The following is a 26186-nucleotide window of genomic DNA, read 5'->3' as shown; positions in this document are numbered from 1 at the left end:
ATGAATCTGTGGTTCCAGCCTTTTAAGCCTTTACTTTGCATCCTGACCTTTTCCTCTTTGTTCTGACAGAGCTGCTGTTATTTCAAATGAAATCAGACAGAACTTTAACTTTAAATGATTTGTTTTCAGAACATGGTCTTGGTTACTTTACTTTTTTTGTCTGAGAAATAATTACAGGATTATTTTCAGTCCTAATTTGTCTGTTGATCCAGTATCAGACGTGGTATCGAATCGTGAGTCGAGCGCTTCGTTACTTCCCTGTTTACGTCACTGTTCCATCACTAGCCTGGTTTCCATGGAGACCTCGTTCTCTCTGAACCGTTTCCACGTGAGTTCATCTGTTCTGTTCTGATCCGGTCTTTACATGAACCTCGACTTTTCATCACGATGGAAACGTGGACGTGTCCGTCTCATCAGCAGCATTGTTTTTATTATTAAAGCCACAGCTTGATTCAGGAAGGTTGTGGGGTCGCATCCCCTTGTGTCACTGTGTTGTTTGGTCTTCAAGGTTTTCCAGCGGCTTCAATGAATTTTTGACTTTGTCAACAGTTCAGTTTTTCTATTTTTCTGCCGTCTAAGTGTGAGATAACGTCCACGTCTTTCAGAGCTGAGGGATCTGACCTCATTCAGATTCACGTGAATTTAGATCCGTTTGAGAGAAGGAAACTTCTGCCCCTGAGAAACCCAGTGGGATTTAATTCAGTTTGGGGCTGAGCCGTTTATATGGAGCGTTCTGATCCGGTTTGAGCTTCTAAACTGATTCTAATCAGAATGTTTGGCTCCATGTGAACACAGCTACTCATCTCATCTTTCATACCGCTTGATCCTCACTAGGGTGGTGGGGGTTGTGGGAGTCTGTCCCAGCTATCATTGGGTTAGAGGGGGGGTCCAACTTGGACAGGTCCATCTCAGGACTAACACAGAGACAAACAACCATTCACACCTAGAGTCAATCTAAAGTCACCAACCAGCCTAACCAGCATGTCTCTGGAGGGGGGAGGAAGCCCACGCAGACACAGGGAGAACATGCAAACCCCCCCAGAAAGACCCTGAAGCTGAAAAACAAAACATTCACAAAAAAACAAAGCAGTGGTTTTGATGTATCTGTAACGGGACTCACAGCATCTTGAGGATGAGGGCGAAGCAGCCCAGGACGCGGTCGGCCTGCGCCGGGAGCTGGATGGACAGGGTGTTGACGGCCGGGCTGACCAGGAGGCAGTCGATGAGGTTGGGCTCGCTGTCGCCCCCTGCAGGGCCGCCCTTCCTCTTGGCGGCGTTGGCCGAGTTGTTGTTGCGCTCCAGCTCCACCAGGATCTCGCTGGAGTTGACGATGGAGGGCGGCGGGGAGAGGGGCAGGGAGGGCGGCGGGGAGGACAGGGCGGGGACAGGGTTCGTCGGGGTGGACAGGGGCGGCTGGGGGGCGCCCGTGGTGGCGGACAGGGGCAGGAGGGTGGCGGGCGGCGGCGTCGGAGGCTCCGGGCGGAGCAGGCGAAGCGGCATCGGAGGCTTCCGGTCGTTCTGCTGCTGGCAGCCGTTCCTGATCTCCTTCAGACTCGGGGAGTTGTCCCGGCTGGAGACAAGAGACAAGAGACAAGAGACAAAAACACATCAGGGCTAAAAATAAAGAAATATAACGACAGCAGAGACGCAGAGCTGGAGCCGGGAGACGTGGCTACCACAGAGATGGATCCTCAGAGCGACGCCGTCCTGGAAAAAGTGAGTGTTCCTCTCTGGGGCGAGAAGCTGAGGGGACGATGGTGACGAGTTCAGACTCAGAGGAAGAAATCTATCGATCAACGCAGCAGGACTGGGACAAATATTATGGAGTCAAACATTTAATGATGCTGAACTGGTTCAAAAATAACACAAAAGCATCTTTATTGGCCAGTATGAAATAAAGTAAATTAACCTCTTTTCAATCCAGGACATAGAAGTAAGTGGACGCTGCTCATCAACATGTTGGAGCTCATTCATGGTCTTAGTCTCTTTTTAAAGACTGAAATGTTCTATCAGAAAAGTCAGAATCTCTCTAAGTGGTTTAGTTCTGGAGGAATCAAAGATGGAACACGGTTAAAAATAATAATAAGTTGTTGGGTTCATCTGAATGTTTTTGTTCATATAATGACTTTGATGAAACCAGAAGAAAATGACATATTGCATCAAACACAGCTGGTGTCCAGAACTTACATGTGTTCCTAATATTTTGGCCACCCCATCAAACTCCATCCTTCCAGTGATTCACCACCTTTCTGACACTTCTTCTTCATTAAAACCATCATGAAGGAGGATTTAGTGTAACAATATCTTTATACAATACATGAAGGAACCAAAAGCCTCCAATGAAGTTTAACGAGTTTAATGATGAAGCAAAATTCAGTCTCGACTATTTACATTTTAAAAACATGTTTCCAGTAACGTGGGACAAAGAAACGCAGCCAGAAGGTTTTTCCAGTCAAACTGATCTGCTGTACCTAATAAAGTGGCCGCTGTGTTTATAGAATGAAGAGTTTGTGTTGAACCAGAACAGACGTAGAATAAGACACTAATGATATCGACTGGACAGACAGACATCATCTTCATCGTGATCAGTGGTTAATGATGATGAACTGTTTCCATGGAGACCGGATCAAATGATGTGATCAGACACGGATAAAGGAGGAGGAGGAGGAGGAGGAGGAGGAGGAGACAGTGAAGAAACAGTAAGAAGAAGCAGAGGACGAGGCCAGTGACCGACCTGTTGATGAACTCCTCGTAACAGGAATAAATGGCGGCCAGACACACGGCCACCAGGTTCGGGAGGACGCGAGGGTGAGGACACTGTCCCGTGGGCCCGTGCATGCTGCAACGATAACGCCAGTGTTTACAGGCAACGCTTCAGAATAATAAACCTGATTTATACAGTAATTTATATATCACAAGTCATGCATGAAAAAATACACAGCAAAATACTGAACAGAAACGACATTTATTAGAAATAAAAACATGTCTATAAAACATATCTAATAAAAACAAGCAAAATAAAAACACTCATAATAAAAATTTCAAGGGAAAGCAATTAAGATTTCGACAGATTTAAAGTTCCTAAATCTAGGAACACGTCGGTAAAATCCAGTAACTATCTCCACAGCTAAAGCTAACGGCGCTAACTCCTCGTCCACGTATAAAAACGTTTCCTCGTTGTTCTATTTGTCAAAGAACCAGCAGAACAAACACACAGATACTTCTCGCGTTTGGACCGAGCTAAAAGAAAATACTCCCCAACATTAACTGCTAATGCTAATGGGAGCCATGTCTGCATGCTAGCAGCGTTAGCATCGCTGAGGACAAACTCACCTGTGGACAAACTTCTTGACGACCTCCATGCCGGCGTTGAGCTCGTTCAGAGCCAGGATGTACTCCTGAGTGAAGAGACGCAGACGAGGACATTTCCCAAAGTCCTGGAGGAGACACACACACACAGAAACACACATTTATACAAATATATAATTGAGAGGAGGCGGTTTGTATAATTAGAGCGACTAAAAGGAGACGCCTTCAGAGAACAGCCTCTAAACCAGACCGTGGGAACGTTACAGGGTTTATCCGTCTCCATCCAGGACGTTTAACTTCACATATGAACAGATAGAGGACGAATAAACACACGAGTCCATTTAAAGTCCATTTAAACACAGCGTCAGGTGTGTTAGCTTAGCATTAGCACCCATTAAAAACATGAAACTGTCTGGAAGAAAAAGAGGAAGAGGTCAGAGAGGAACCGCTGGTTTTCAATTTTTATTCCATCTAATGCTGGGAACGTACACGCCTTAAAACACCAGCTTCCCCTTAAGAAAGAAATAAATGATCCTATTTACATATTACATTAAAACAGTCACATATATTTTCCCCGTCACATTATTTACCTGTTATTTTACTCGACTCATTCAGGATTAAATGACACTTCTCTAATAATGATTTAGTTTCACATACTATGACTAAACAGGTACAGAGGAGAGTGTGATAAACATTTACTGATGTGACTGATGTCACCACTAAATGTTAGATGTTTGTCATGATTTTAGACGTTGATTAATTAATTTTACCACATATTTCGATCGATGATGACTTAAGTTTTCATGGTAGTTTTAGATGTTTTTATTTGTCAAATAGAGAAGCTGGAAGATTCTGTGTTTATTTTAAATTAAATCAAAAAAACTCGAGACCCACTAGTAAAAAGAAAAACAGATGAAGACAGTAAAATAAATAAAATAAAAAGTGAAATAATAATAATAAAGTTTAATTAAATTAAAATCTGAAAAAAATAACAATAATTAAATGAAAAAATAAAATAAAATCATAAACCTATTAAAAACTAAAAATATTAAAGTACATATGTGCATTATATACACACATAGGAAGGATTAATAATAATTAATGATTAATCATCTGTTTATTGTGTTAAACTCTCACCATGTTGTGTTTGAGGATCCTCTGAACGACGGGGGTGAAAACCTCGATCACGACCATCGACCGCGGCCGCTCACGACAATGCTGCAACACACGGAGACGACCGGGTAAATATATGAACGTCACAAAACACAGACTGACCAGGACCAGGACCAGGACCAGGACCAGGGCAAAGACCAGGACCAGGGCCAGGACCAGGACCAGGACCAGGACCAGGACCAGGACCAGGGCCAGGGCCAGGGCCAGGGCCAGGGCCAGGGCCAGGGCCAGGGCCAGGGCCAGGACCAGGGCCAGGACCAGGACAAAGACCAGGACAAAGACCAGGACAAAGACCAGGACAAAGACCAGGACTCACCTTACAGAAGAACTCACACAGGTCCGGGGGCGGGTGGTTGTTTTCCAGCAGAGGAGCGATGGCCTGAAAACACACAGTTTTTAGATGTTAGAAAATAAAGCAGGACCTTCAGAGAGACCAGGTCTAGAGAGAACTGTTCTAAGTGACCAGTGGATTTATCTTCAGTGTATTTTAAACTCACCACGATGATGTTCTCGTGGTCCTGAGGGCTGAGGTTTGAGTTCTGCAAAGAAACACAAACTGAGTTCAGAGAAGAACTGAATGAATGAGCTCAACAAACACGAAAGCTGGAAAATGAATCAAATCGTAAGAAACAAAAAAAAACAAAAAAAAAACACATTAGCATGCTAAAGCTAACTAGCCTAGCTTAGCTGAGCGACTGCTGCTTCTGACCAGAGAGAAATGTGGGAATTAGACTTTTTTAATCATGTATGAAAATATGAAATTATAAAATTGAGTTAAGGAAACACACAAGAAGAACATATTTAAATTATTATTTTTACATCTTTATCATTAGCTTAATCTAACAGATAGAAATTTGGGGCATTTCTCATATTTTTGGATGAACGTGAGAATAAACTAATTTGAATTTTAAAGTAAAAAACTAAACGAAACTAACAATCTTTAAAAGAGCCTCTCACAGATAAACAGAATAAAGCAGCACAACATTCTCTTTGTCGTCCACATCGAACAAATGTAGATACAGCAGAACCGTGTCGCCTGGTTGCAGATTTATTTCCTCATTAATTACTTTCATTAGGGAAATAACAGTTTAATATCAACGTGGATCTGACACCAGGCTGCACAGGGAACATGAACTCCAACTAAAGTCACAACAAACAAGAAGTAACGTACAGAGTGATATGGAACCATCTTCTGGGACGTATCATACAAGAAAATAATAAACGTGTTTTAAAGAATTACTGAAAAAGCATTTATTAAAAAACGGCTTTAGTTGAAGCTTCTGTGTCCGATTTAGAAAGTTTAAATGATTTAAAACTGGGTCCAGGTCCTGTAGCGACAGGGCGCGTTGTTTCTGCTTAAGTTTTTTTGTTGCGTGCTGTGTGTTGTTTTTTAGTGCAGTGTAAAGATAAATGTGTTGGGTTTGAACTCCAGTCAGAGCAGCTAGTGAACCTCAGCCGGAGCTAAAGCCAGAGAAAACTCCAGCGTTTGACTGGCTCCTGTGTGGGAACACGTTTCTGCTGAACCTAAACTGTGGGAGAGAAAGCGGCGGCTGCAGAGATGTGACGCTGTGCGTCGCTACCTCGGCCAGCAGGGTGGAGATGATGTGCAGCGGCGCCTGGTGGATGGACTCGTCCTGCAGCGGCGAGGTCAGCGCCATGTCCACCAGCGCCCGGATCTCCTTCAGCACCACGTCCCAGCGGCTCGGGTTGTTCAGGACCTTACGGTACTTGTAGATCTTTTTCTGCAGGAGACACGGGAGGAACGGGAGGAACGGGTCACGAACAGGCTCAAACATTCACGCCCTGGACACTTCATTAGGTACAAAGGAGAATGCATGACAACAATAATAATAATGAGATAATATTATAAGAGATGTAGTTTGAGGTTCTGCTCAGAAACTCTGTCATAAGACTGAGTTATTAGAAACTAAAGCTGAACATGAGGCTAAACACAGCTGCTAATATTACAGCTGGATTAACTTGGCCATGAAATTTCACGTGAGTTTGTCTTTGTCTGGTTTTAATAAACTCTTGTATGCGCTGCCGTTTTAATAATGTTTAATTGTTTTATATACTGTATGTACTGTTCTAATTATGTGTTAGTTGTATTTATATGCTCTGCTGCCATCCTGAGCAGGTCTCAGCGACACTAACCTGGTGATAAATGTCATCATTGCTGAATTATTTAGAGCCGGTCTGAGTTCACTAGTGTAGCTAATAAACTGACCTGGTAGGTTTGTGGACGAACATGCAAATGCACCGGACGTGTTTGATTTGAATTTTATAACTTTTACTGATAAAACACGAGACGTCAACACTTAAACAAACACAATCACATTTTATTGTTTCTAAACCTCTTTAATTAGGAAAAAAAACTTTATATTGACATGAAGCGACTAGAAAACTCATCCTCAGCTCTGAGCTCGTGTCTGGACGGTTTTTATCTCTCAGCGACTTTAGTCTTTAAAATCAAATGGAAGCGATGACGAAGTCTTTGAGGCGAACTTCCTTCACATTCACATTCAGCTCAGTGAGCAGAGACAAGACTCAAAGAACGAGAACCACGTTCTCATGTTCTGCTCCTAAAGCTCCTGGTGAGGAGCTGATGAATGAATGAATGAATAGTTTAACGTACCTTCCACTGCAGCGAGTGAAACCACTGGTCCCGTAGGTAACTGTTGGCCGCCTGCAACAACACACACAATAAACGGTGTTAGAGGAGACATCAGGGACATCAGGGACGTCCTGCAAGTCATCGCTCAGAATTTATTCAGACACAAGCTTCAGTTTGACATGAAACGTTTTCACAAACAGGACGATTTAAAAACCAAAAATAAAAGTTAAATGGAATAAAATCACAAATACGTCAACACGACATCAGCATCTTTCATATCAGAGAAGTTAAAGCTTCGTCATCAATTCTCAAAGAATCACACCAACATGTGAGTCTCATATAACAGATGGAATAAAACACAACAAACCAGCAAATATTAACTTCAATCGTCTTCACCTCCACAAAATGACCAAGAAGCAAAACAAAAAAGACACAAAAGACAACTAGAAAGAGGCACAACGCAGCTACAAAGACACAAAAACAAATTAAAACAGGAAACAAACTGATAAAATGAGACTTAACCACAACGTGACACAAAATGAGCCGAAGGAGGAACCAGCTACAAAGATACAAATCAGCAAGATGTGACTGAAAACAACCACGAAGGGACTTAAAATAAACAGGAGACAAAAAAATGACAAGAAATAAGGAGCAAAAAGACACAAAAACAATCAAAACACACAAACTGCACAAATCAACTAAACGAGACAAAAAAGAAAAGACCCACTGAAAGAGAAATAACTGAAAATAGCTACAAAGACATAAAAACCTTCAAAACATGTCACAAATCGACAAAAAGATACTAAAAACACTCACAAAAAGACTCAAAATGAGCAGAAAAAGTTTCCAAACAGCTTCAAAGTCATAAAAACGAATTAAAACAGGAAACACACTGATAAAAATAGACTTAAAATAACCACAACGTGGCACAAAATGAGCAAACAAAGGAGCTAAACCAGCCATGAAATGGTGTGAAAATAGGACATAGAAACAATCAAAACATGTCACACATCAACAAAAAAAGGCTAAACCACAACCACAGAAAGACAGAAACGGCTTCAGAGACATTAAACCAGCTTCATGTCAGTGAAAAGACACTGGAGACGTTTGTTTCCTGTGAAAGTGAGAAACACGACGGACGTCCTGGGTTCAGCCTCGGTCAAGTCCGACATGTCTTAATGAATAAATGAGCGAGAGCCTGGACACATGGACACATGGACACATGGACACAGAGACACAGAGACACAGGGACACATGGACACATGGACACAGGGACACAGGGACACAGGGACACAGGGACACATGGACACAGGGACACAGGGACACAGGGACACAGGGACACAGGGACACAGGGACACAGAGACACAGGGACACATGGACACAGGGACACAGAGACACAGAGACACATGGACACAGGGACACATTTCTCCTGCCACACATCGACCTTCAGTCGTTCACTTATGAATAAACTTGTGACCCTTTTGCTTCACAGCTTTTTAACAGAGAAATAATTGATCGCTGGTTAAATAACACGTCTTTATTTGGAGGAAGAACTGGTCGGTGGTGGACGGAGGACGGGCTGTTCCGTACAGGACGTAATGTCTCCGGACAGACAGCGGCTTCATCTGAAGGAGTTCAGCTGTTTACCTTCAGATTCTCCTCATGAGATTCACATAAAATGGATTTTATTTCACCCATAAAAAACAATTATCTAAATTCTTTAAAAGACTTAAAAACGAATTAAAACAGGAAACAAACTGATAAAAAGAGACTTAAAATAACCACAATGTGACATAAAATGAGCTGAAGGAGCCAAACCAGCTACAAAAACATAAATCAACAAGATGTGGCTCAAAACAACCACAAAAAGACTCAAAATGACGAGAAACAAATGGGAAACAACTAAAACGACATAAAAACATGTCTCAAAGCAACAAAAAGAGACTAAAAACCACAAAGGTAACACAACAAAACAAATCTAAATGTCTTTAAAAGACAAATTACAACAATGAGACTCATGGAAAAACACGTGTAGACAAAAACAGCAACAACACAAAGACATAAAATTACCTCAAATAACATGAGAAACGACACAAAATGATCATAAAGATGCAGAGCAACTGCAAAAGACACAAAAAGACAAGTAAACAAACAACGCAACCACAAAAAATAGGAAGAGCCGAAAATCACCTCCAAATGACGACAAAAGAGACGCAACACAAGCACGAAAGACGCACAAAGATCACAAGATGATAAAATATGTAAAAGACCCATAAACACTGCAGAGACACAGCGACAACACAAAGACTCAAAATGTCCACAAAACAAACACAAAGAAACAAAAAGCACAACACATAAAAAATGATTCCAAAGAGACGCAAACTAACATTTAAAAAAGGCACAAAAGAGACAAAAAAGACCTGTAGACAAGTACAGACACACAAATACCACAAAGATACTTCACAACACTGTTAAAAAGAAGAGACAGAAATAGTCCAGAGACTACGCAACTACACACACGTAAAATACTGATAAAGAAACTCCATTCACCACAAAACAGAACACGACAACATTTAAAATTATTTTAAAGAGCAGAAAAAGTGTCTAAAGCAGCCGAGCAGATTCGTAAGTGTAGATATTCCTTTCACCGTCACACGGAACAACAGCTGCAGACACTTCAAACTTCTACCATCCTCAGTTTTTTTTCCACCACATTTAATTTTCCACGACTCGTCCGAGGGAAACTCGGCTGATCCTGGATCAGCTGAGTCCCGGGCATCGCTCCAAAAAACCACCGGCGGGGAAAAGCAAACACAGCTGAGGAGGTGGGAACACACTGTTGACCCCGAGCTCCAGACACGAGCTCTGATCCACCAGAGGTGATGATGGGTAACGGAAACACCCCCAGCACCAGGACCGGGACCGGGACCAGGACCTGGACCGGGACCAGGACCTGGACCGGGACCAGGACTAGCACCAGGACCAGGACTAGCACCAGGACCAGGACCAGGACCAGGACCAGCACCATAAACCTGGTTCCTGCAGGGTCACCACGTTCACTCCAAAACCTTTTTAATTTTATATGTCAATTATTTACCATTATATCACATTTACAGCTGCACATAATAATAATAATAATAATAATAATAATTCATAATACTATTATTTAGATAATATTTAGATAAATGATGCGATGATTCAGTCCAATAACAATAATAATAGCAATAATAATTAATAAGTTTAAATCTTTTCTGTTTTTGATTTTTACAGTTAATTACATTAACAATTACATTAATAAGAGCAAAGGGAGAAATAAAAAGACATAAGACTGATGAAAAACTAGGATAGAAATCAACAAAAAAGAGAAAACAAGCAGAAAGACACTCAAAACAACTAAATGGACACAAAATTACAATAAAGAAGTTTTGACCAGTTGTTAAAACTCACAAACAACCAGAACAAGACGCAAAACAAGAAAAAAAAGACTGTCAGCAACCACAGAGACACAAACTTACAAGAAATGAGTGACAGACAGTTACAAAGACATAAAAACTAGAAAAAGAGACTTAAGAGAGCAGAAACGAGCGACTCATAGTAACTAAAACATGACACAAAATGACCAGAAAGAAAATAAGAATCATAAATGATCAAAACAACAGCCACCACGAGTCTAAGATTATGAGAAGTTAGTGCCAGACGACTACAAAAAACAAGAACCTGTCACAAATAGAAAAAAGAGACTCAAAATAAATAGAAAAATACAAAACAATTACCACAAGTAAGAGACAAGTGGCTACAAAAAAAATATAAAAACCATCAAAACAAGACTCAAAACAACAAGAAAAACAGCTCCAAAGATTTCAACAAAATCAACAAACAAAAAGCAGAAAGAGACTCACAAATGACCAAAATAAGACACAAATCAAGAAAAAAAGACTCACAACCACAAGGAGACACAAAATTACAACTAATAAGTGACAGACAGCTACAAAGACATAAAACCAGTCACAGACAGAAAACGAGAGACACAAAACAACTAGAAAAATACAAAAAAAATGACCGGAAGCAAAAGGGAAACGGCCGCAAAAATATAAAAACCATCAAAACAAGACTCAAAACAACCACAAAATGACCAGAAAGACGTGACAAACGGCTACAACGACATAAAAAACTGGCGCAAATAGAAAAAGAGACTCAAAACAACTAGAAAGAAAAAAAAATGACCCGAAGTAAGAGGCAACAAAAATATAAAAAAAACATTAACACAACAACAAGACTCAAAACAACCACAAACACGGATCAAATGAGTGGAAAGATGTGACAAACAGCTACAAAGACAAACTACTAGAATCAAAAAAATGAATGGATCCATAACCCGAGATCCAAGATCTAGTTTTTTTTTTTGTAGTGAGCTGATGGTTTTCAGCAGGACCAGGTTCAGAGTGAAGCCTCCTCCTCCTCCTCGCTGATCTCAGTTTAAACATTTATTACAGGCCACTGACCAAACAGTGATGTGGTCAGTTATCAGGCAGAGCTCCACTTTGTCCACAGACGTCTCATCTGTTTGTACAAGTCTCTGTGACACATGAGAGGAAGTGAGGAGGCTTTGCCAAAGCTCACAGTTTCCAGCCCAGACCAGCAGCTTCAGGCCGGACTCATGCGTCAACGTGAAGACGACAAAGAGACGAAGCCGCTGACCCAATGTCGCTAGCAAGTTAGCATTAAATGCTAAGAAAATAAACAGTCGGCACCGTCAACCCAGAAATGAACCTCGTAGAGACATGAAACTACTCGTGGGGTCGACTGTGCTGTCGGTGTCTCTATGTTGTCTCCATATATACTTTGTGTCTCTTAATAGCTTAGTGTGTCTAGTTTGTGTCGGTTTACGGTCACATTGTGAAACTTTATCTCTATATACTTCTAACATTTACAAACTATTTTACATAATGAGATTATTAGAAAGCTTTGTAACATACACTGCATTTGTATCTGTATTTAATATACATGGTACATGTATTTTTAATATTTATATTTGTATAGAACTATAATTATTATTCGTATTTATTTACATTTTTGATAGTAATTATAGTTATTATAGCTTTTTATTATATAAACTGATCTGTTAATAATAATGTATCGACTGATTTATCTAAACAGAGATGAGTTACTTTGCTGCTTTGTTTCATTACTTACATGTTCAAAATAAAGACGATCACTCAGTCTTTGTAGTCGTTTTGTTGTCATTACGTCGTTGTCATTATGTGTCTCTTTGTAGCACTTTGTCTCCTTGTATTTGTTTAGTGTCTCTTTGTATCTCAGTAGCACTCATTCGTCTCTTTGATGTCATCATGTCGTCACTTTGAAGTTGTTTAGTGTCTCTTTGTATCTCAGTCGTCGTCTTGTGTCTCTTTGTGGTTGTCATGTGAATCACTGGGGCCATTTTGTTGTCTATTTGTAGTCATTCTGTCTTTTTTTAAGGTGTCTCGTTGTTTCTCTGTAGTTATTTTAAATTAGTAATTTTTTTCTCTTTGTACTTGTTTCGTACGTGTACGTCTATGTAGTCGTTTTGTGGTGGTTGTGTGTATCTTTGAGGTCTTCTTCTTGTCTTTACGTGTCTCTCTGTAGTCATTTTGTCTCTTTGTAGTTGTTTGTGTCTGCTTTTGTGCCTCTTTGCATCTCTGTAGTAATCTTGTGTGGCTTGACACTCTCTGTGAAAACCTTTTATTTCCTACAAAGTAACTAATCTGTGATTTCTAAAATAAAAGCCGCACAAATATAAAAGTTCTCTTCAACCTCTCTGTGCAGTTCTGTGCATGTCTCTGTCTGTTGACACCGTGTCGAAGGATTCACTGACATGTGCATCAGAAACAAAAATGGCAGCTACACACTTCATTATAATTTAGTGAGAACATCACCTGCAGCAGGACGGTGCCTCCGGGGAAGCTGAGCTGGACGCAGTATTTGGGAGCGTTGTCCCACGAGAGGAGCTGCAGGTCCTCTATGGAGCTGTAGGACAATGGCGTCTCCATGTAGCCGGTAGGCTGGGGAGGAGAGAGGGGGAGGGAGAGGATATTAGTCGGCAGATGTCTAACATTTACAGTTCATACTGTGTATTTAAACAGAGCCACTGGAGAAAAAGAAAAGGCATTTATTTTTACTGGCAGTCAGCCGGAAAGACAAAAAGAAAACATATCCCGGACCAACCTGCCCTGAGAAAACACCAGGCCAAACAAAACCTCGGTACACAGCGTCTTTATCAGGGCTGACATTTGATGTAGCTCCAAGTGAGCAGTCATTGAATGCAGAAACAAGTGGAAAATCAATTAAGCAAAAGCCATTAATCACACAAATATCACCTAGAAAGAGCTTTAGGTCAACCAACACAGAAAAAACGGTGTGGTGTGAAGGCAGGCCTCCGATCGCAGATCAGCGCACACAGCCTGTTAGCTGGTCCATCGCAACGATTCACACAACAACAAAAAGAAACTAAAAACAACGACAAAAGCAGGTCGAAAAACTTTAAAGACATAAAAATGATCAAAACTAGACTCAAATCAACCACAAAGAGAAGTAAAACTACCACCGGGAAGTGCCAGAAAGCTGCAAAGACACACAAACAATCAAATCAAGACTCAAAACAAACATAAAAATTAAATCACCACAAAGAGGTGCTTAAAAAGCTGCAAAGACACAAACCAAAACAACCAAACAAGGCTCAAAACCACCACAAAATGACCAAACTGGTGCTAAACAACTACAAAGACAAATAAATGATCAGAACAGGACTCAAACCAACAAACAGACACAAAATGTCCACAAAAAAGGGCCAAAAAGCTGCAAAGACACACAAACAATCAAAATAAGACCCAAAACAACCATAAAGAGACGTAAAATAAACGCACAAAGAGCTGCTAAAAAACTCTCAAGATGTAAAAAATGACCAGAGCAACAGACTTTACACAGAACGGACAAACGAGCCAATTAAACTCGACTCATTCTCGTTAGAGCCGCTACAGTTAATTAGATAATAACCCAAATATAAGTTAGACCACGAGCTCTGTTTATCTTCTTCTTGACTATGTTTGAGTTTTGTAACGTTGGTCAACAGTTTGGTGTGAAGGCAGAGCTCTGATCCCAGACTCATCATCGCTGTGCAGCTGAGTAACAGGCCACAACCTGTTTGCTAGTCTCAAAATGATTACAGAAACGCTGACAAATGACCACAAGTTTCCGGAGCCAGGAACAGAAGAGTCTTCAGAGAAAGAGGGGGAGGAGGAGAGGAGGAGAGGGGGAGAGGGGGGAGGTAACCAGATAAAAATAACGAGGCTGAGAGAAAGCAACGAGGAAACTGAGTCTGAACATCTTCTAACCCTCAGCACAAGTTTAACGGAGCTAAAATAAACCGAGTTCCTGTCAATGACAGAGAGAAAGAACGTCACAGAATTATCTAGAACCAATTAACTGCAGTTATACACACTGACGACACACTAACAACACACTGACGACACACAGACGATTTACCAACGACTTACCAACGACACACTGACGACACACAGACGATTTACCAACGACTTACCAACGACACACTGACGACACTAACAACGCACTAACGACACACTAACGACACACCAACGACTCACCAACGACTCACTAACAACACATTGACGACACACAGACGACTCACTGATGACTTACCAACAACACACTGACAACACTAACAACGCACTAACGACACACTAACGACACACTAACGACTCACTAACGACTCACTAACGACACACTAACGACACACTAACGACACACTAACGACATGATGACGTCAGACCTACAACTACGTCAGCCTTCATAAGCTCCTACTCCTCAGCTGGATGAGTTGGTTACATCATGGAGTCCTGAGAAACTACACAATGTACCCCACAACCACAAAACTACCCAAAATGACACAAAACAACTGCAAAGAGGCACAAAACAAACACAAAACCACCACAACAAGTGACAGAAAATATTCACAAAGAGCCACCGAACTACACAAAGCAACTACAAAGATACACAAATGATACATACAATCTCAAAGGGACATAAAACCAATACAAAACAACACAACAAGACATCAAACTACACAAAACTACAAAAATACAAAACAACTACAAAGAGATACAAAACTACATAAAATAATACATACAACCACAAAGGGACTTTTACCAACTACAAAGACACAAAATGACCCCAAAGAGACAAAACCAGTAGAAAAACCTTCTTAGTTCAGGATCGTTTTGTTTCTGTCGTTGTCTTGTCTCTCGTTTTTCGGTCATTTTGTGTTTGTTTTGTGTCTCCGTCTTATTATCTCATCTCTTTGGGCCCGTGTTGTGTGTCTGTGTGTGCACATGTTGTTTTATTTTTGTCTCTATCTGGTCACTTTTCCCGTTGTCTTCTCTAAACGTCTGAAGTCTTTTTCTTATTTATTTATTTTCTGGATCAACTTCCTGTTGACGACGTCTCATCTGACACGTGACACTCGTCCTTATTTCATCCATCTCTCTCTCTCTATAGAGCAAACAGGAGCTCCTCCTCCTCCTCCTCCTCCTCCTCCTCCTCCTCCTCCTCCCCCCTCAGGGTGAAGAACAAACATGCTATTCCTTTATTTACACCTCCCTCCCGGCCTGATAGGGTGAGCTGGCTCTTCCCCCTCCCTCCCTCCCTCCCTCCTGATTCCATGTTATGAACATACAGGATTTTCATTACAGACGACGTCCAGGACAAATATTGGTTCTGGGGAGACGTCTCATTTCCTTGGAAGAGTAAACGTCCTGTCTGTCTGTCTCCACGTCCGTCTGTCTCTCTGTGAGCTGCCAAATAATGATCCTGACATGAGGAGGAGAATCTGAGGCCGAGCACAGACCAGACAAACAGAGGAGCAGCCTGAAGGTTACCATAGATACTCCATCCCGTCTCCCTCCGACCCTCCACCTCTCATCCCTTCATTCTTTCTTAACAACCTTTTTTTTTTTTACCTTCTTCCTTATTCTCTCTCTCTGTCTTATTCTGTTTTTTCCATCGTGGAGGGAGGAAAGACCAGAGGAGGCTCCCTTCGCCTCCTCGCCTCCTCCTCGCTGCTGCTGCGTTGCCATAGAAACAAGGGGATGGAGATGTATGTTATGTTTTCTTTCTTTCCTCTCGCTCTTTTTTGTTGTTAGTTTGTTTCCAGGGAGAAGCACCAGACGAGGAGGAAGACGGAGACAAAGCCTGCTGTTATTTTTTTATTTTATGACCAGAACCACAACAACCTCCACCACCGCCCTCCACAGCATCAGCTCTGAGACGCCACACGAACACAAAGAAAACCCGGAATTATTTTTACATCCTTCACATTAACATCACGTGTCGATAAAACCAGAGAGTTTTCATCATCTACACACTGCACCACGTTTACCTGTTTAAAGAAGACGCACGTTAACATCAATTAAACTATGAATCAGACAAAAACTTAGAAACTACAAATATGGCGGCAACAAACAATTAACTCTATCATTAATAATAGTAATTAACTGCCATTCGAACATAATGGCGACATATTTCAACATCTAGCAGCGCTCCCATGCTAACATTAGCATCTGTTAGCATTGCCATTAGCAACTCCATTAGCTCCTCATTAGCATTATGTTGAAGGCATCTGAAACCTTTGCGTCTCTTTGTTTATACATTTGAAATTGAAGCGACATCACGCTGAGTCTGAAAGAGTTTGTCGTTTAGTTTCATTATTTACTTTCTTTTCTTTGTGTCTCTTTTTTGGCAACTCAGTCTCTGCGAATATTTTGTAATCGTTCTGTGTCTCTTCACCATTTTCTCTTCTTTTTGCCCTATTTTATGTCTTTGTGCTCAGTCTGAGCATGTTTTATGTCATTTTGCGTTTGTTTTGTGTGTCTTCGTCCGTATTTTGTCTCTCTGTGGTCTTTGCTGTGTCTCGCTTCATTTCATGTCCATGTTCAAAACAGACAGGACAGTGAGGACGGATCAGGACACGTCTCTCACGCCTGAAACAAAGACGCTGAATGAAAGTGCGTCACTCAGAATGAAAACCACAGAGAGGCGTCCTGCCGAGGACAGATAGCGAGAGGACGCTTCTTCCTGTTCTCGTCATCGTTTCACTTCCTGCGTTCTTCATATTTACCAACATGGGAGGAGGAGGAGGAGGAGGAGGAGGAGGAGGAGGATCTGGGGACGTGTTTGCTCTGGGAACCCTCGCATCCATCACACGCCAACATAAACATGTCACATGCTCTGTTTGGTGGCTGCTCGTGCGAAGCGTCCGAGCTCGACGTGTTAAACAGTCACTTCCCAGAACGATAAGCTGCTTCACTTCTGCATTTACTGAGGAACCGGAGGACAAAGCCGGCAGCAGCAGAGTCAACACAGCCTCCACACAACTTCAACACGGCCTCAACACAACCTCAGTCATCTTCGCACTCTCACACTTTCTGTGAAAAATGAAAAGCCTTCGACTCAGACCACAGAATAAGAACAGATGAAGCTTTAAGAGGAAGCTCAGTTACAGATTAATAACTAGGGATCAGTCTGGTTCAGGTTCTGTCCGATACAAGATAACGGAGCCAGTGCTGATGCTAACGGTGCTGATGCTAATGGTAGTAACCAGACTGATCTGGGGGCTTTGGTGCCAGTGAGTGTTTAATTAGCTTAGCCTCCTTAGCTCTATAGCTGCATGGATGGAAATGAAGCTTCAACACGTCTGAGACCAAACGTTTGTTAAAGTTTGTCTGGACTTCACCTCTAAAGATGCAACAAGGAGGAAACACCTGGAATTAGATCCAACATCTGACCACACTTAGCATTAGCATTAGCATAGCATTTTAGAGAATATATTATTTTAAAATGGTGACTCTGACTGATGGGACTATATTGACTCCTGCACTCTCACTCACTGGACGATTTGACCAAAGGACACAGAGGAGACGAAGTCTGGTCTGTCTTCATCAGGTGAAGCTTCTCCAACAAAGATATAACAAGAAGTAAGAGGATCCACTGTGGAGGGAATGTAGTAAATGCAACTTCTACTTGGACACCCCTGAAACACACAACTAATGATGAGTTAGCTAGCGGTTAGCATTAGCATTAACATGTAACAAGAATCCCCCAAATAATGATTCACCTATTTCAGTCATGATTTAGTCTCACATATAACGTTATCCAGGCTGACACTGATGATGCACCACATATTAATCTGACCTGATATGAAGTGTGAACATTTCTCCAATCTTTTCTTTTAATCACCAAAGCCAAACCAAACACGACTGGCAGTGGCTGGTATATGATAAAACTTGGATTTTTCGGAGACGATAAGACGACATTTTCCCCTTTGAAAGTGACAGTGTCGCCTCCAGCTTCCCTCTGTTTGCCTCCAGCTAACGCTGTGATGTCACAGTGAAGCGTCGGCCATGAAGGGTCTATTACATAGAGCAGTTACCAGCCTCCTTTGTTTATACCAAACAGTACAACAAGCGTGACTTTTCCATCCGTCGCTTCAGTAGAGTGGAAGCTGGTGGAGGTTACAGGCTCCAACATTTCATTATTATAGAATGTGCTGTGAAACCAGGCTTTATATGCTCCTAATATTTCTGTTAAATAAATACAATGTGTGGAAATCCCTTCACTTCGTCTTCTACCTTGTAACTTTATTAACATGGACACTATGCTAGTAGCATCTGTGGCTAAGCTTCCCTCCAACTCCACGTTACATCAGCGACGTATGAAAAACGATTATTGCCTCACAACGGCTATGATTTACTTTCTTGGTTACAGGAAAGGTTTAATTTATTTTTTGACATTTGACAGGATCAAAGTTCGGTACCGAGCCCGAGACAGAAGACAAATTCACACTGTCCCACGTTGGGACGGGTTTGGTTCAGGTTTTATCTGATACCGGAGCCAAACCAGCACTTCTGAAAGAATGGAAGTCCATTGTACATATCTGCTAACCTTTATTTTGACATTGTTTTTAATTTCAAATTGTAATTCATGTTCTACAGTTTTCTGTGTTGCACAAACACTTGGCCAATAAAGATGATTCTGAAAACATAAAAAAAACCCCGTCACATTCACATTCATTGAGTCTGACACAGCGTAATAGGTCAACTGGAAAGGGAGCTTCATTAACGTGGTATTAAGCCACTGAAAAGACACATATCGCCACCTAGGGTGGAGGAGGAGAACATGTTTATGTCAGTTATTGGATTTTCTCGTAAACTGGGACAAGGAGCACATTCAGAAAGTGGAATTTGGAGCATAGCTCCATTAAGCTCTGCATGTAAATGCATTGAGAGTTTATACTCTGGCTTGTGTTGTGTTATTTTTTTTATTTTAATTACCAGTAAAATGGTAAAAATAAAAGTTTTCTTCTGTAATGCCAGTGTATTTTTGTTGTTTTTAAATTGCATTTAAAATATCTGGTATCAAAAAAGGTATCGTTCTGGAACCAGTATTGAAACTGGCATCGTATAAAAACAAAATGTGAGAGATACCCAGCCCCACTTCTCTCAACCTCCGGTTTCCCTCAGCGTCTTTGAGCAGCCACAAACAGAACCACTGTCTCTGGAGTCCAATCTCTTCCAAATATCATAAATCCTCAGACTGACTTGGTCTTTGTTCAAACAGCGTCTGAACACAAACAGAACCTGCAGCCTGGACCTTTCGTTTGATTTATTCTGCAAACGTCTGGTGGTTATTTTAATCTCGGATGCCTCCGCGTGTCAAATTGTTCCTTCCATTTGCATCGATTTATAAGATAGAGGCCGAGCTTCCTGCCTCTGAGCAGCCTGCAACCAAACGAACGTCCTCGTTTAAAGATGCTGAGATTAGGATTAAGGCCCCGGCTGCAGGAGGCGGAGCTGGAGGTGGAGGTGGGGGGCGGGGAGGTGTCGGGGGGAAGGGGGTTGAGGTTTGTAAGAAGAAGCTGAATGACGCATTTGTTTCAACCACATCAGGAAGTTTAACCGAGTGAACTTCACGTACAGGAAGAGTTCAGAGAGTTTTAAAGAGTTCTCACCTCGCACCTTTAAACCAGGAAGTTCCCACAAAAAACACCAAAACACGACCGGAGCCAAGAAACATCGAACGTCACGTCAGGTGGTAACCGTGGTAACCGTGGCAACCGTTACTAATTAATCACCAAACTAACGAATGAAGGCAGAGTGAGGAGTTTACAGGAGAACCTCCTCATAACCTCCTTTTCATCCTCCTCCTGTTCTACTTCTCGATGTGAAACTCCTCTTCCTCAGCTCCTTTTCTCCTCCTCATCTACTCCTCCTTCATCCATTTTTTCCTTTTTCTACTTCTATTTCCAGCACGTGACCCTCCTCCTCCTCCTCCTCCTCACCTCCTTTTCTACTCTTATCTCTTCTCCTCCCTTCTTTCTAGTAGATGTGACACTCCTCCATTTTACCTCCTTTTCCACCCTGACCTCCTCCTCCTCCTCCTCCATGTCCAGTAGATGTGTCGCTCCTCCTCATCAGTCCTATCTGATGGTCACCATGGTAACGGCTCATCTCTGATCTCAGTCACTAACCAGGATGTAAACGTGTGAACTGATAAAATGACTTCTATCGTGAAATAAAACATTAATTATCGATGATTAAATATTTAAGCGAGTCGATGATCACACCTGATGCAGGGTGACGTTGCCTCTTACGTAACCATGGGACCCGTCGTCCTCTGAGGACGAGGCCTCGTCCCTACAACCGACCACCAGGTTCTTTCATCACTGGCCTTTTGTGAGGAGACGACAGGAAGTTCTTTCTTGCTGAAGCTCCTTCTTACGTAAATGTGATGCAGGTTCAGGGGTTTTTTTTTCGTTTTACTTTAGTTTGTCAAAAGTGAGTCACTCCTCTGTTCCCTCCTGCTGCCCAGCGACTCCTCAGACATTAATCATTCCTCCTTCACAGAAATGACTGATATGAACTCATTCTGTGCATATTCTAAAAAGGAGGCCTGAACCAAACCACGGCTGCTAGTGAAAGCGAACCCGTCCTGGCAGCTTCTCTCCGTTCCACCGAGCTTCCCTCCTCAAATATCATCTCAGTTATTCGCTGAGCGTGGGGTCAGCATTGTTCTCCTGCCCACGAAACCACGAGCCCCAAACGCACATTCAAGCTACACCCAGAATCCAAAACCTCGAGTCACAGACACATGATCTCTGCATTTCTGCATAAATCAGATACTTCAGACTTTGTTCACTAACAGACACTTTGACGATGAATTACAACCAACATTAGAGTTTTACAACAAAACCACGGCCAAACCACTTTGACCTTCAGTTTCAAATAATTCTCTCCTCTCTGGTAAATGAATCACAAAAAATGTAGATGGAGAAAAACAAAATAATTCCTTATTCCTCACGTTGTTGCCTTTTATGGGTCAAATATTCTCATCATGTGAAACATGTGGAAATTAATTATGTCGTAAACAAACATAAATAACAAATATACAGGACAGTGAACACCATTAAAAACAATGATGCTTATAAAATATTGTTTCCTGTTAACTTGACGTATCTGACATTCTGGCTCCCATGTACTTTATATTGTTTGGAAAGTTTTAATAGCGGAATGAGTCAGCAGCATCCTCTGCACCAAACATCTCCACAGCTCTTTAGGAAACTCAGGCCTTACGCAGACGATGTCATTTTGTTTTCATGTGATGTTTTTTGACAAAATTCAGATGAAAACCATTAAAACAAGGCGAACGTGTTAACATGAATCTGTTATAACTTCCATTTCAGCCTTTTTGCAGAAAACCGCCCATTTAGGACACAACCAAAGTAACTGAACACTGTTCATGAGTATGTTGGAGCTCATTCGTGGTCTTGGTCTCTTTTGAAAGACAAGACTCTGACGTAGGCTCTGAATTTTTGGATAACACAAGATCATCAGAGCATTAAGCCTGACTTCCAGTTCAAAGTGCACAATAAAATGACTAAACCTTTCTTTTACCCTTTTTTCTAAGTGTATAACCAGACGTTTCCAAACTGACTACTATTAGAGTAACTGATACAGATTTGGTGAAGTAAAATCACATTTTTTGCATTGTTTCTCATTTGAAAAGTACGGACAGACGTCCAGCTCCAATAAACTTTACTGGGGAAGTCGCATCGTCGTTCAGAGCAGCTCATTGACTACAGGAAACATCAATCATCCGCTAAGTTGGCTGCAATTGGCTCGTTCTGTGGATGAAAGAAGAGGGAGGGGCTTCTTTCCAGCTATGACTCTCATTGGCTTCTGAAGGCTGGTGACGGGACAAAGTAGCTCGGAATTGGTTCAATGAGGTGTCAATCAAAAAGTCAGAGTTCAGCAGCGAGTTAAAAATTAAACAAAGAAGTGTATTTTTTGATGAAATATGAAGCAACTCCTTCTTCGTCCAAAATGTTGAAACAGCTCTTTGTGGATTTTTATGGAACTAAAAGTAGTTTTTGGACTGTAAATATGACTGAAAGGAACAGTCTGGACCCTAATCGATACAAACGGACCATTTTGACCTGGATAATATTGATTGTGGGATCAATATGAGACTTTTCCAGTGAGTTCATGCTCATTTTTCTTGTTTTGAACAAAATGTGTTGGTTGCAATGGCTTATATCAATGTAATCAGAAGAAAATGAGCTTTCCAACAACATATAGCATGTAGTATTTACTCAAACACAAGTCGTGTACAGAGCTGCGATCTGTTCAAAAAACTACTGCCATCCAATACAGCACATAGTTAGCTTGGAAAAGCTAAATGCTAACATTGAGCTATTTCCTTTGCCCATGTAAATTGGACTATACATTTTCTGTCATTATTTACTTCTACGTCATTCTTACGCAATAATTTCCCTGCAGGGATCAAAAAAAGGATCTTGAATTTTGAGTCAGCAGCTGTGCATCCTGTCACGTGTCAAACTGTTGCAAAATTCCTAAAATGCGACATTTATTACCACTTTCACAAACAGACATTATGCACACTTAATCAATTAACAACCACATAACGAAGGACTTGCAGTTTCCGATAGAAAATGTACACATGCGTCCAAATATAGATCTAAAAGTAATAATAATAATCCGTTTTGCTAATAACTGCAGTGTGGTACAAAAACAACATCACCAAAACATATATTCAAGCCTCCTGATGGTAGAGCTACTCTAAAAGTCAACGTTCTAAACTTAACAAAGCAACGGACGCCTGGAAGGGACTTGTGGTGTCATCATCACCAACAGAAACATAAATATATGTTAATGGGAACGACTTTATCTGGAATTCTGCTGTGCTACAATAAGAGCACATGAGGGCAGAAACAGTGTGGGAGGGAAACAAACCGATGTAAATGACTGACAGCAGGAAGAATGCAAATACAAGAGAGTGACGTCACCCAGAGTCAAAAGAAGCATTGATAACCAGCATAGGATACAAATGGTGAGCTGTAGTTTACATTATTGTTATCTCCTCTGTCGGCAGCTCTATGCTACACACGGTATCTCAGTCCACATCATTACTCTGATTAAATTTAACCCAAAGACAGACTCTTTAACACAGCATGAGGACACGTGTTGAGTCGGTATTAAAGTTTAGGGCCGCTGATAACAACTCTGTCCATATTTCCCTGTGGTGGCTGGCAGCCTCCCAGAGGCCATTTTAGATTTGATTGTAGTAAACCGAAGGAAAACAGAAATTCACAAGAAAAATACCATGACAGTGACGAAGGGGTCCTGGGAACTGAGCAAACATGACACTTATAAACAACTGGAATCGTCAGACTTGCAGAAATACTCCATCTGTGCCAACGCAGAGACGGTTATCTGTCCGTCTCTTAGGACCCGTGTTGACTGTCCAAAGTTCAGAGACAACCACAATCAATAGAGAATCACTGGCAGCGAAGCTCACAGCAGAGAAATAAACACACACAGAGAGGAAGTGTTCGACAAAGTGCAAGCTGTTCACTGGGCGAAGGTTGGAGTTAATCATCTTTTATCATCCATTCATCTGGTGATTAGTTGTCAAAGGAAAGTTCCACAGTATAACGAAATGCCAAAGAAGCTGAGTTATATTCCAACAACTCTGAAGTAGGGAACAACAAACATACGACAAATTAGATGCCGTTATTCCTCGTTAACTTAGAACCAGATAGAATGTGATTTGATACATGTGCTCTAAAACTTAGAGTCATTGGCTAAACATTTTTACAAGGAAATGAGTCAGCAGGCTTCCTTCTGTTCACAAAACCTCATTATAGCCGACAATTTATGAATTATGGGGAAGAAAAAAGATCAGCGCTCGATGTCCGTGTCCCAGGTTCAGGTCCTGATGCATTGATTAGCTTCACATTAGCTTCTCGTTAGCAAACACAGCCCAATAGTGAAACTGAGTGACGGCTGATTCAGCGTCTGCACTTCCTGTTTATTCACACAGCTGCTGATCATCGGTCATATGGGAGATTTGAGCAACACCCTCAACGTTTCCACATGAACACAGCAAACTTGTTTCCATCCAAAGTTAACTTCAGATCCAGAGGATTAAACTTAAGTCTCATATTATAGATCAGGGCTCTTCAACGTTTTTCAGGCCAAGGACCCAAACTGATGGAGAGATTTAAGTAGGAACAACCTACCTACTATATATGTGTTCTATATTAAACTGGGCCTTGTGCTACAATAAATAAATATACAATGTTAAGCTGTAAAAATAATTCACGGGATATACATACACATGTATACCTGCCATGTTAGCTTCTTTTCAGCTAATATTGCAGCGTGCTTCTGGATTTCACCTAGGGACTGAATAGGCTCTCAGCCAATTGAGGGGAACGTGACAGTGGGTGTGGCCTTGTGATTGGCTCAGAGGCGATGGGGGCGGGGCCTACTGTGTACAGGAGGCTAAGATTGACAGATCTAGGGCGGCTGTTGAGACAGCTCCTGTATTGCTGTTGGATTTGTGTTAAGTATAAATAATAAAATAAATATATACATATGAATATAAAAACTACCTAATCAACCAAAGACTTTGCGACCCCCCTGCATAACCGCCCGTTGAACACCCATATTCTAGATATTATAGCTGCTTTTCAGTCTCTAGCAGCTCCTATATGACCTGTGGGTTATTATATGACCTTATGATGAGCAGCTTGTGTGCCACAGTTTTCGGTATGAGAGAGAACTGAAACAAAAAACGGAAACTCACCAGAAAGCTCTTGGCAGGTCAACTTTCACTGCAAATAACATGTTATGGTTACTAATATGAGCAACCTGTATCGTAGAAAATACAGATCATTATCACGCAATAGCAACGAGATCTATGAGTTCTGTTGATCCCCTGAGGATTGTTATGGCAGGAATATACATACAAGCCCTTTTCCAACAGTTTCTCCATATGTGTCCGTAAATAAATAAATGAATGACACAAAGAGTTTTTTTAAATGTTATGGAGACGTTTGGCACAGAGAAGGATGTCCAGTCTGAAACGGAGTTCAGAGAAAGTGTTGACAGAAACCAGAACAGATTCATTCAAAATGAAAGGCTGTGAATGTTAGCATTTAGCTTTTAGAAGTAGCTTCATCTACTTTTGGAAAAACCTAAATGTAGGAAGTCATAATGTATTGACAAGTTTGCTCCATTTCAACAGTTTTCATCCAAAAAAAATCCCACATAGAGAACGTTACATCGTCTGCGTATAGATTGAGTTTCCTTTAACGCTACGGGAGGTTTGACACAGAAAAGACCTCCCACTGACTCATTTCCTTGTAAAAACTTTTATCACTCAGTCCAAAGTCGCAGTACACGTGTGGACAGGAAGTGTGGGAACTTTATGCCTCATTTTATCTGGTTCTAAGTTAATGAATACTTGATTGGGTTCATTGTTTGAAAAAGACGTCACAATGAGTGGCCTTGAGTATTTACTCGTGAGCCATTGTGTTACCAGGAGCTTTGAACTATACATTTAAAGAGTAATCTATTCATTCGTGTCATCTGCATGTCACCGACTTCAACAATAGCAACAATGTCCACGATTTCTGGTGTTTCCCTTGAGGATTGTTATGATGGTGCAGGAGCAACTG

At 41.4% G+C, this 26186-nt stretch overlaps 1 protein-coding gene across 2 annotated transcripts in view; it reads right to left on the bottom strand.

The window, feature by feature from the left end:
* LOC125014519 (c-Maf inducing protein) overlaps positions 1–26186 on the bottom strand; it is a 42135-nt gene that overhangs the window by 12546 nt on the left and 3403 nt on the right. For both annotated transcript variants that reach the window (XM_047595643.1, XM_047595641.1), the window contains 9 exons: positions 13012–13137; positions 7118–7168; positions 6063–6224; positions 4980–5021; positions 4799–4861; positions 4447–4527; positions 3334–3437; positions 2735–2839; positions 1121–1570 (listed from right to left, as the gene is read on the bottom strand). In XM_047595643.1, coding sequence (XP_047451599.1) covers positions 1121–1570; positions 2735–2839; positions 3334–3437; positions 4447–4527; positions 4799–4861; positions 4980–5021; positions 6063–6224; positions 7118–7168; positions 13012–13137 — 1184 coding nt within the window. The remainder of the gene's footprint in view (positions 1–1120; positions 1571–2734; positions 2840–3333; positions 3438–4446; positions 4528–4798; positions 4862–4979; positions 5022–6062; positions 6225–7117; positions 7169–13011; positions 13138–26186) is intronic.

Source organism: Mugil cephalus, chromosome 10, assembly GCF_022458985.1.
Source record: "Mugil cephalus isolate CIBA_MC_2020 chromosome 10, CIBA_Mcephalus_1.1, whole genome shotgun sequence".
Classification (NCBI taxonomy): domain Eukaryota; kingdom Metazoa; phylum Chordata; class Actinopteri; order Mugiliformes; family Mugilidae; genus Mugil; species Mugil cephalus.
The sequence above is the reverse complement of the archived record's forward strand: the minus strand, read 5'-3'. Positions and strand labels throughout refer to the sequence as shown.